At 42.5% G+C, this 12,391-nt stretch overlaps 1 protein-coding gene across 1 annotated transcript in view; it reads left to right on the top strand.

Moving 5' to 3' along the window:
* The window catches only part of LOC127569511 (cytochrome P450 26B1-like), a 29,295-nt gene extending 18,669 nt beyond the window's left edge, over positions 1–10,626 (top strand). Inside the window, exons 6-8 of the mRNA XM_052014228.1 lie at positions 6,926–7,081; positions 7,628–7,909; positions 9,295–10,626. Coding sequence (XP_051870188.1) covers positions 6,926–7,081; positions 7,628–7,909; positions 9,295–9,645 — 789 coding nt within the window. The 3' untranslated portion in view covers positions 9,646–10,626. The remainder of the gene's footprint in view (positions 1–6,925; positions 7,082–7,627; positions 7,910–9,294) is intronic.
* The last annotated feature ends 1,765 nt before the right edge of the window (positions 10,627–12,391 follow it).

Genomic DNA, 12,391 nt, shown 5'->3' with positions numbered 1-12,391 from the left:
AATGTTTGGGAAGCAAACTTCCTGAAATTTGCACTGGATCATCCGTGTGAACGGAGGATGCCACACATTTGCTGTGATGTCAAACCAATGCACAACACCCACCATGACATCACTAGTATGTAGTTCTCGTGCACTTCAGAAGCCTGTGTAGGTCTAAGCTCTGGGACAGAGGACCCTTCAGTGTTAGTTAAAGGGGGTCTATCTATTTTTGTTCCACTCTTGGCAAGTCTGACACACACACTGTCTTAAAGCATGTCAGCCTTTAAATGGTTCTGCACTGCAGTTACTTGCTGAGGCTACTCCAGCAGCACCTCCCAAACCTCTATCACCAACAAAGGCAAGAGCAGCAGGCACATGGGAACGCCACCACCTGCAGGTTCCCCTCCGTGTCGCACACCATTCTGCTTTGAAAATATATTGCTGGTCCTTCATCATCACTGGGTCTCAACTCTGGAGCTCTCTCTCCTATTCTGAAATAACCTTCACCAGAAGGACTTCAACGGTACAAGAAGGCAGCTCACCACTACCACCTTGAGGACAATAGGAGTGGGCAATAAATACTGGCCCAGATTCTGAAAGAAAAATAAAAATATTCACTTTTCCACTCCCACCTTTACTACTGACGTCCTCATGCTCTTCTGATTGCTTCTGTGACTGACCCAACCATCCACCTTCCACCAGCCTCATCACTGACATTCTGCCCACCCTGCCTCTGAGCCTGGTTCACCTCATTCTGCAGTCCACTAGGAATCCTGGCTCTGCATCCTGTCTGAGCAAACCCTTCCTCTCAACCAGCCTGAATCTCCCAATCTCCTCTTTCTCAGCCACCACAACCTTATCCTGAACCTCTCACCCCCTACCATTCACAGCCCAGGTGATTTCCTCAAAAGGCTCCACAATCTGCCTGACCGTCCTTGGAACACACAAGGCTTGACTCTCAGACATGACTCCTAAATAGAACCTCGCTGTTGGCTCTTCAAACAAACACTGGTGTGGGAGCTCATGTGCAGCCCTGTTTTGACATGCCTTGTACGGGTCTCGCTACAGTGTCTTTAAAGCACTTTTGCAGCATCACAAAAAAAACTGATAAGGAAGGATATTTATTCTGTTTTAGGTTGATAATGTGCAGTCAGATTCCAGAGCACTGATTAAACTGTTTATGAGAAGCATGTCTGGATACGTGTGCAGTTCTGGTCACTGCACTATAGGAAGGATGTGATTGTGTTGGAGAGAGTTCAGAGCAGACTCATCAGGGTGTTGCCTGAACTGAAGGGCTTTAGTTATGGGGAGAGACTGGATTGGCTGGGCTTGTTTTCCCTGGATCAATGGAGGCAGAGGAGTGACCTGATAGAGGGATATAAATTACGAGAGGTATACATGGGATAGATGGTCCAGAAATTTTTTCCATGGTAGGAGTATCGAAAACGAGGGCATAGGTTTAAGGTGAGAGGAAGGAGTTTTAAAGGGGATCTGAGGGGTAAGTATTTTACACAGAGAGTAGTTGCTATCTGGAATGTGTTACCAGTGGAGGTGATGGAATCGGATACAATCACTATACTTAAGAGCATTTGGACAGATACTTAGAGACAAAACATAGAAGGACATGATCCTAATGAGGGCAATTGAGGTTAGTGTAGATGGGCAAAGAGGTCAGCATGGACCTGGTGGGCCAAAGGGCCTGTTTCTGTGCTGTACAACTCTATGTTCATATGCAGAACAGTCTCCCAAAGGGAAATCTTCACTCTGAAAGCATTTAATGCCCATCAATATCCCAATGTCAGATAAAACCTTAAGCACGTTGTAAACCAGGTTTTAGCCCAGACTAGATTTATACTCAATGTTGCAACAAACTAGAGGAGCGTGAGTCAGACCCTCTCTGGACCTTTTGTTGAATCAGGTCACACCCTGACACCAGGTTTAGTCTGCCAGATTCATTGGAAAGTGATACCCTAGTGTAAGGAGTAGAAATTAAAGTAAAAGACAAGCAAAGCACTTCAGATGCTGGAAATCAGAAATAAAAACAAGAAGATGTTTGATAAATGCAGATTAGACAGTATCAACCTGAAACACTAAATCTGATTCCCTCTCCACAGATGCTGCCTGACCTGCTGAGTATTCTGAGCATCTTCTGTAGAAATTAATCTGCCTCTTATGAAACTTAAACTTCAGCAGACTGAAGTGTAAAAATGTATTACAATAGGCAGCATGAGGTTAATCAAGGCACTTTTAAACATTATCTCCATTATAATCTTAAAATTCACATTTTCTTAATCCAGCATAATAGATGAAGTTCATGTATAACTATTGAAACCTATCTTATTTATTCAATGGCAAGAAAAACTTGTACAATTGGCTGAAAGCAAAGTGTTTATACGGCAGGAGTTTACTGAGGCGGCGAGAGATAGTGGCATGGGATGTTGGGCATGAGATGGTGGTATGGCAAGGGGCATTGTACATTAAGTATGCTTAAATCTAGCACTGGTGTCAGTTCTGGCTATTCCCAACTTCCTTGGAATCAGATGGGAAATTCCAATCTCTCCAAAGTGAATTTGACTGACTGGGAACTTCCAGTTTGTGTACATGTGCAAGCAATTCATTTATCACTATCTGTCAGCCCAAAATGAAATAAAACCCCAGTCATTGTAATGCCCTCCAGACCTACCATCCAAAAAGATTTCTGCACTCTTCCATTTCTTCCTAGTGCCACAATTGGCAGATATGCCTTCAGCTGCCTAAACCCTCAGGCTTGGACTTCCTTCCCTAAATGTCTCCACCTCTCACCCTCTTTAAAACACTCCTTACAACTTCACCAACCAAACTTTTGGTCCTTTACCTTGTTGCCAGTTCAATACAGCACACGATAAATACACACAAGACAATGACTTTGCCTAACAACTATAATTCTTTATTAATCACAATTGATTCAAACAATTCAAAGATTCACCACATAGTTTCAAACAATCACTTAACTCTTTAGTTTCACAACTCAATATATTACTAGCACAACCCTTTCGTTTACTTCCACAGCCTCCAAATCCCACTACTTGTATTCTGATACTGCTATTGGTTTATTATTGTCACTTGTACCGAGGTACAGTGAAAAGCTTGTCTTACAAACCGATTGTACAGGTCAATTCATTACACAGTGCAGTTGCATTGAGTTAGTACAGAGTGCATTGATGTAGTACAAGTAAAAACAGTAACAGTACAGAGTAAAGTGTCACAGCTACAGAGAAAGTGCAGTGCAATAAGGTGCAAGGTCACAACAAGGTAGATCATGAGGTCATAGTCCATCTCATTGTATAAGGGAACCGTTCAATAGTCTTATCACAGTGGGGTAGAAGCTGTCCTTAAGTCTGGTGGTGCGTGCACTCGGGCTCCTGTATCTTCCACCCAATGGAAGAGGAAAGAAGAATGTCCCGGGTGGGTGGGGTCTTTGATCATGCTGGCTGCTTCACCAAGACAATGAGAGGTAAAGACAGAGTCCAAGGAGGGGAGGCTGGTGTCCGTGATGCGCTGGGCTGTGTCCACAACTCTGTGCAGTTTTTTGCGGTCCTGGGCAGAGCAGTTGCTGTACCAAGCTGTGATGCTTTCAGATAGAATGCTTTCTATGGTGCATCGGTAAAAGTTGGTGAGAGTCACGGGACAAACCAAATTTCTTTAGCCTCCTGAGGAAGTAGAGGCACTGGTGAGCTTTCTTGGCCATGGCATCTATGTGATTTGATCAGGACAGGCTGTTGGTGATGTTCACTCCCAGGGACTTGAAGCTCTCAACCCTCTTGACCTCAGCACCATTGATATAGACAGGTGCATGTACACCACCCCCTTTCCTGAAGTCAATGACCAGCTCTTTTGTTTTGTTGACATTGAGGGAAAGGTTGTTGTCATGACACCATTCCACTAAGCTCTCTATCTCCTTCCTGTACTCCGACTCATCACTGTTTGAGATATGGCCTACAACAGTGTTATCATCTGCAAACTTGTAGATGGAGTTAGAGCAGAATCTGGCCACACAGTCGTGAGTGTATAGGGAGTAGGGTAGAGGGCTGAGGACGCAGCCTTGTGGGGGACCAGTGTTGAGAATAATCATACCGGAGGTATTGCTGCCTATCCTCACTGATTGCGGTCTGTTTGTTAGAAAGTCAAGGATCCAGTTACAGAGGGAGGTGTTGAGTCCTAGGTGTCGGAGTTTGGTGGCAAGCTTGCTTGGGATTATTGTATTGAAGGCAGAGCTGTAGTCAATAAACAATAGTCTAACGTATGTGTCTTTACTGTCCGGCTGCTCCACAGCTGAGTGTAGGGCCAGGGAGATGGCATCCACTGTAGACCTGTTTCGCCGATAGACGAATTGCAATGGGTCCAGGTTGTCTGGGAGGCTTGAGTTGATGCGTGCCATGACCACCCTCTCAAAGCACTTCATGATGGTGGATGTCAGAGCCACGGGTCGGTAGTCATTAAGGCATGTTACCTTGCTTTTCTTTGGTACTGGGATGATAGTGGTCTTCAATCTCAGGTTCCCTCCTGTTTTAAGAAGGAGGGAGAAGTTGAATATGTCCGCTCTTGATGAACCTGGCCGGGGTTCGATCTTGGCGAGTTTATCTCTGAGTCCCTATCTCAGGGTCTTCTTCAGTGGTTGGTCTCCAGTGTCACTGGCTGCTGGTCATCTCGTAAGGCAACTTTTTATACATTTGCTCACATACCTCCCAAACATTGCTTGGTTCTTTATTGCCTTTAACTTCCTTAACTTCTTCAAATTTCTGCTGGTGCCATCCTACAATTATTTTAACCATATTTATTTGAGACCAGTGTTTATTTGAGATTTGTAATCTATCAAATAGTACTTTTCCACAAGATGTCAGGTCCCAAACACCTCCATCTGCTTGTCCTGTCTTCCAGATACCTCACAGTGGGATGTTTACAATGGGAGAGTCCACAGGGCTATAAAGCTGTCTCAGTGATCTTCTCACTTGAGACTATCCAGGTGTTGATTACATGAACTTCCTTCACTGTGCCCCTTTGTTCTGTGGTTTCCAGCATTTCTTCCAAGGCTGTAGTGTATCCTCCCAAAGCATAATGGGATACTTGACATCGCTCTGGCTGCTACAACCTTAATATTTCATTAAGAAGCTCAGCATCAAATTTGTTTCACAACACTTCTCTGGAGTGCCTTTAGACCTTTTGTTACACTTAATCAAGTTGCTGTAACAGCTAAACTTTACTTATATCTGCTTTTATTTTACATTCCCTGATTCCTCCAATGCTGTCATTTTAATTATCAGTGCTGTTTGAGTCTATGTGTCAATGCAATATTAGTGGATCTTTGTTCTTTAAGAGAGAGTTTCAGGTATTTCCTTATTGTTCTGCTACCATGTCCGAGACCCACTGTCAGTTTTGGAGATGACAGGAATGCTGGCTCTGTAGGTCAATATTTCAGTCAGATCTATTCTTGCCAGACCATTCTTGTGAACCTCACCTGATTTGTTAGTCCCTTACGAATGGAGATCTATGGTTGTGTATGTGACTCCAGAGCCGTGGAATAGGTTGGACTCTTAACTGCCCTCTGAAATGGCTCAGCAAGTCATATAGAGTTGGCAAATAAACTCTGCTCTGCCTGGCAACTTCCATATCCCTTGAATGAATATAAAAATGTAAGCCCTTGATAATACTGGTTTATTAAATACGATCTATTGATGTGTTTAATTTGTAAAATATGTGTGAAACATATCCCTCTAAAATTGGTGAAAGTTAAATCCTTGAATATGCCCAATCTCAAAATAAGTCTGACAAATTCTTAGTGATAGGTGTCGCACAGAACTGAAAACAAATGCAAAGTTCACATTATTTTACCTTAATTTATATTACTATTATAAACTTGATAATATTAATTTTGCGCTATGGCTTAGTGGTAGCACAGTTATTTTTGAGTCAGGATATCATGGTTTCGACGCTCTTCAGGGATTTGAATAATAACTAGGTCAATTTTAACACAGCACTGAGGAAGATTTGCTCTGTCCTAGGCACTAAATTTTAGGAGTTAAACTGATACCCTGCCTGATAACTTGGGTAAAAGATCTGTTGACACCATTCCAAAGGAAATCAGCAGAATGGGGGAGATGGGCCTCCTGTTGTCCTATCAGATCACTAAAACAGGGCAAGTTGCTGTTTATGAGATCTTTGTACAAATTGACCACTGTAGTTACTGTATTACAAAAATGACAAGTTAAAAGCCACCTTTATGCACCCTGAGATCATAAGATCACTGGACAAGCACATGATTCGTTTTCCCCTTTTAATGTTGTTGTAAAGTTATACCCTTTTTTTTTTAGTCCAGTCTGTCTCTAATATTCCAGCAATGAATGCTTAGAGATTGAAACCTGGGTTGAATGTTGAAATACAACAAGAGCCACCTTATTGTAGAAAACAAGGTACCTGTTGAATGTGACAGAAGAACATAAGTCAACAAGAGCAGCAATAGGTCACTCAGCCCTTCAAACCTGCCCTATCATTCAACATGATCACAGCTGATCTGTCCCAGGCTTCATCTCTTCTTCTGTGCCAGTCCCCTATCTCCCTCAATTCCCTGACCTTTCACCAATTTATCTACTTCCTCTTTAAATACCCCCAATGCTCCAGCCTTCACAACCCTCCAGGGTAGAGAATTCCAGAGATTCACCACCCTCTGCAAGAAGTTCCTACTCACCTCAGTCTTAAGTGACTGCTCCCTGGCTTTGTAACTGTGTCCCCTCGTTCCAGATTCTCCCACTAATGGAGGCATTTCAACATCTACCTTGTCACGCCCCTCATGATCTTATATGTTTCAATATGATCACAGTCTATCTCTAGTTCCATGCCAGGATACCTATATAAAGAATCCAGGAAGATGAAGATATAGGCAGGGAAGTCATACTTTGCTCTCTTATTCCAGGGTATTCGAGCTCGGGACAAGCTCCACCTATACTTTGAAAAAGCTATAGATGATATACGTCAATCCAGTCCCTATGAAGAAAACTCCAGTGCCCTGAGCATCCTGATAAAGAGCAGCAAAGAACACAGGATGGAGATGAGCACACAAGAATTGAAGGTAAGGATTACTCGGCCAGCAAGCTAGAGTTCATAGTCACATTTTTTTTAGCATTTTGATCCTGTCCAGGTCAGCTTTCCAGAGCTAGGAAATGGACCTGTCCACCTAGTGATGGGGTCTATCACTTCCAAGTCAGAACTAGCACAGAGAACACAGGAGGAAGATCTCCATCCAACCTTGGAAGAAAGACACTCACACCCAACCTTCACCACCAATTACTCCTAGGTGCCATTTTCAGAAGAGGATTGTAAGACGGTAGCTGTGCTTTGGCTTGTGGACAGTGCATTGAAACCTGGTCTTTTCTCTGATGTGTTTCTGATTAAGTGATGGGATTCTCACCGAGACACCTCCTCAACTCTATAGTCCAGTGACATCTACTGGCATCAGATATTAACTCTCATAAACATTTCAAAACAGAAGCTTCTGCTGCATTCCTGATAGAACAAAGGGCAGGCCCTGCTAACTCAACAAATGTAGTCTCATTAATTTGTTACAATATCAAAGAGGATCCCCGTTGATGGCAAAGTTGTCACTATTTAACTGCAGGAAGCGGCAGTGGAGCTGATGTTTGCTGCCTACGCCACCACAGCCAGTGCCTGCACCTCCCTCATCCTGCAGCTGCTGAAGAATCCAGCCGTCTTTGCCAAGCTGAAAGTGGACCTCCAGACGAGGGGATTCTGGCCTGAAACCACCGGCAGAGAGGACACCTTACACCACGCTGACATCACCCATCTGCAGTACCTGGATTGTGTGGTGAAAGAAGTACTGAGGGTGCTCCCACCCGTGTCGGGGGGATATCGAGTGGCCCTCCGGACTTTCGAGCTGGCGGTGAGTTGATTTGTTTTAAGGTTAACTTCCCTTCCTCCTGACATCTTTCTGTGACTGCACTGATTTATGCTCCTTTGGAAAAGCTTGAGATGTTTCATCACATTAAAGGTGCCTTAAATATATTTGATGCTGTTGCTCTTGCTGGAATTGAAGGATAACTTGACTTAAAGAGGATTTATAACATTTAGAACCATGTATAATTTCTTGGCAGAGATTAAGAAAGCGAGATTGTTACATCTCATCTTTTACTTACAATGACGCACTCATCCCAGTGCTGGTTCCCAATCCCAGCAGTCCCAATCCCCCTCATGCCCCTGTAACCCAACAATTTAATCTCTCTCACTCATACCTATTAAGTCCCCTTTGATTCTTTTGCTCCTTGCAGGCATTAAAGCATAATTTACATTAACCTAGCAGCTTGTCTTTGGGATGCAGGAGGAAACCCACATAGTTGTGAGGAGAACATACAGACCTCCCACAGGCAGCAGTCAAGGTTGGGATCAAAATTAATTTGTGTGGGGGTTTGTGAGCTGCCCTAAACTGGATATTAATTACATTTAGTGCCCAAAGGATTTTTTTCTGTCTGTTTCTTAAAATATATCCAGTTTGCAGAGAGGGAGAGAAACTTCTACCTTGATAGCTAACACCAAAAATATGCAAGCACCAGCTGCTGGCCTTCCTCACCCCTCGTACAGTGGGAACTGTTGTGTGGGCAGTGAGTACAAGCAGTGGGGTGGCTGGTACCTCCGGTACTCTTGGTTCTGGCCTGGAGAGGAAAGCTTCTGCAGATTAGAAATGTATCGCCATCACTAAAATAAATTGCCTGTAGTTATCAGAATTCCCTGTCCTTGGGATTATTTCCCATTATCTGTGGTAGCTGAGAGTAGGAGCCAATTCCAGTTACTGGAAAACAATTTGATACAGAATCATACTGGGGCTCAGTTTATATGACTATGGGTGAGGCTTGTGGTGGAATTCATGCACAGAAGGCTCTGCTTGTGAGCATCTGGACAGATTTGGCATGGAAGCTGGCACCAGTGAATGAACTTAGTCAGGAGATGAGTGACATCCCAGGTAGCTCTCCACTGCCAAGAAATTCTGGACCGTGAACGTGATCTGCCCTATCTTTTAACAATTACACCCAAGGCCTCTCTCAATTAGCCCCCCCAGTGACCTACCACCTAACACCAACAGACTAGATTTTCAGGACACAATCACCAGGGTAGCTCTGGGTTTCTATTTCAAAGTTATTTCATAATATGAAAAATCAGTTTTAAAATGTTATTCTCTTGTAAAAGAGATTCCATGAACAAGGTAAACATTGACAATGTTTCTGAGAGACACAAATGAATATATAATCAAGCCATACTTTGTTTCTCTGACAGGGTTTCCAGATCCCCAAAGGATGGAGTGTGTTATACAGCATTCAGGACACACATAATACTGCCCCCATATTCCAGGATCCTGAAACATTCGATCCGGATAGATTTGCCAAAGATCAAATGGAAGGCAAGAACATCCGCTTTCATTATCTGCCTTTTGGTGGAGGTGTTAGACGATGCCTTGGCAAAGAGCTTGCAAAACTTATCCTGAAAGTCCTTGCTATTGAGTTGACCATTGTCAGTCATTGGGAGCTAGCCACCAAGACATTCCCCAAAATGCTGCTGGTGCCAATCGTTCACCCTGCTGATGGACTAAAAGTGCAGTTTTCAGCTCAGCTTTGCAACAGGAGCTAAGTTTCTAGAAGAAACGTGCTGTACTGTGATCGAATGTTCAAGAACTCACTATCATGCTGGTGGTTCAATTTGCAAGTAACGTTTCAGGATATAATATCAAGGAGAACTCATAACTGATGGTGTTCTGTTCAAGTAAAACCATTAACATCCCTGAGCTATGATAAGAACATTAGACTCTTTATTCTGTGATACAAGGGGATTTTTGGACCCAGTGTCAGTGTTAAACACTCCCAGGTGGGGAAAAAAAGGCTCAAGTTAGATGCAGGGTAGAATTTCGACTGCACTTAGCCTAACATTTGTACAAGCTCCTTCTGAAGATTGTATGGTGTGAAATTTGGACTTGTGATCAGTAACTCTTATGGGTTTAAATTACTTAATTAGTACCTGATCAGCAATACTGGGTTGAAACATTTCAGATTGATTCCAGGTCAGAGGCCAATAGTTATAATTGGTATTTATCCAATTAGTCTGTTTGTACCCACCTATTGTGCTACCTAACCCAATATTTTGATCACTTTCAGGAGGTTTTTAATGCCCTCCCAACAAGCATTTTTCCACAGTATCATGTTTTAATCAGTAGAATGAATTGAGACATACAAGAGTTAAAAGTTATTAAATCTTTGCTTCAATTCACATACCAGAATTGGACATTGCACTGTGGTAGCTGTGTCCATTTCTTTTGAACACAGATGTGAATGTCAGATTTACTTTATGCAAGAAACTATGCAGCTCCAATTGGATATTCCATTTGGTGCCACTGAGTGTTTTGATAAGTATTCACTTATATCAGTACTGACTATATATTAATTATGGTAATTACCATTTAATGATTATTTTTGCCAGGTGTTACCTGCCTTAGAAATGAATGTCTACTTTTCTCTATTTCTGGTTAATTTATTTCTATTGAAGCCATTATATGCTTTATAACAAGTACTCCATGGCCCTCAAATGGAAGTGGAATAAACCAAGGAATACTTCTTCCATCTTGCTCATTCTCCCATTGCCACCAGCTGCTAAATCTCTTTGGATCATTTTCATCTTTGCTGTGTTGGTGTCAACCTCCTCACCCTATCCATTGCCTTGGCATTGGAGCAAAAGCTTGGAATCATAAAGCAAAATAATAAGTAGACTGAGAAAATGGAAGACCTTGTAAGGTTGTTGTCAAAGTATAATCAACGATAGCTCCATGAAAAAGATCGCAGTGTTCCAAAAATCCAGTTGAAATGCAAGCAACTCTTATCGAATTTAGATTGTTCATACAGTTTGAAGGTCTTGGTTTACTTAAGTGGATGAAACAATTCAAAGATTCAAGGAAACCCTTTCATTTAGTTCAAGCAAAAGCAATGCTATTCTCTTCAGTTGAAAAACAATGTACATATGTGCAGTCTAGCTGAAACTGTCCCATTCTTCCTCTTCTCTCCCGGTTCCTTCTTTCCTATGCTCTTGCAAACTCAAAGTGGGTGTAATCAGTTCACCTCCACCAAATGCCTCCCTTTCCTGCTGACTGGACTGGCCAAACTGCACTAACCCAGGATCCCCATTACATACTTCTTATGAGCCAAAAGCTGGTTGACTGCCCACTGGTTGTGGGACTGCAGAACAGGTGGGATGTATATTTCCACAATTTCAGTTTAAACAAAATTCTTTTACTAATAAACAGCAGTCTGTTTTGCAGCCTCAAGGGGAGTCAGACTATGCGGTGCTGTTTGCTACACAGCAGAGTTTCATGTAGATCAATGTGGTAATGATCAGGTTTGTCTCAAATTGCTTAAAAAGGATGAATGTTGGCTGGGACAATGGGGGGGAAAAAGCCTTCTGTTCTTCAAACAGCATTATCAGACCTTTTCTGTGACACTGGTTTCACTTTAACTTCTAGCTGATGCATTTTGGGAAGTCAAATAGAGAAAATATACAGTAAATTACAGGACCCTTAGGAACACTGATGTAGAGGGGTCTTGGGGCACAAGTCTGTAGCTCCCTGAAAGGGCAACACAATTGGATAGGGTGGTAAAGGTGTACAGTATGCTTGCCTTCATTGATCAGGCCATTGAGTATAAAAGTCGAGATGTCATGATAGATGTATAAAATTTTGTCTAGGCCACATTGGGGTACTGTTTCAGTTCTGGTTGCCATAATATAGGAAGGCTTTGGAGAAGGTGCAGAAGAGATTCATGGGACATTGCCTGGATTGGAGTATTAGCTACAAGAAGTTGGACAAACTTGGATTATTTTTTCGAGTGTTTGGTGGTGGTGTAGGTGACCTGATACAAGTTTATAAAATTATGAAAGGAAATAGAAAGGGTAGTCTTTCTCCCAGGGTGGAAATGTCAAATACTGGGGGGCATAGCTTCAAGGTGAGAGGGGGAAAGTTTAAAGATTAGGTGCAAAATAGAGCACAGATAACAGAGCTTTGGATGATCTTCCTGACAAAGGTAGAGTAAGGAAATCCAACTGGAAATATGCTGGAACTGTTAAGCCAAGGGGCAACACAGGAGCTGGAATCAGATAGCATTATAGGGTTGAAATATGAGATCTTAGTAATGGCATGAATGGGAGGATCTAAACGAATACTTAATATATGAAGAGTTTGGTCAAGTTTCAGGCAATAGATTAGGAGAGGGAAAGACTTAGTGCCCAGGGAAAGGAGCTTGTAGTTGCGATGATTGGGGAGGGGAACAGTGGCTCCAGTTGAAATAGAATCTATTACTAGAGCATTATTTTTCAGAAAAGATAAATAAGATTCAAG

Source organism: Pristis pectinata, chromosome 4 (assembly GCF_009764475.1).
Source record: "Pristis pectinata isolate sPriPec2 chromosome 4, sPriPec2.1.pri, whole genome shotgun sequence".
Lineage (NCBI taxonomy): Eukaryota > Metazoa > Chordata > Chondrichthyes > Rhinopristiformes > Pristidae > Pristis > Pristis pectinata.
This window is presented reverse-complemented; position numbering and strand designations above follow the sequence as displayed.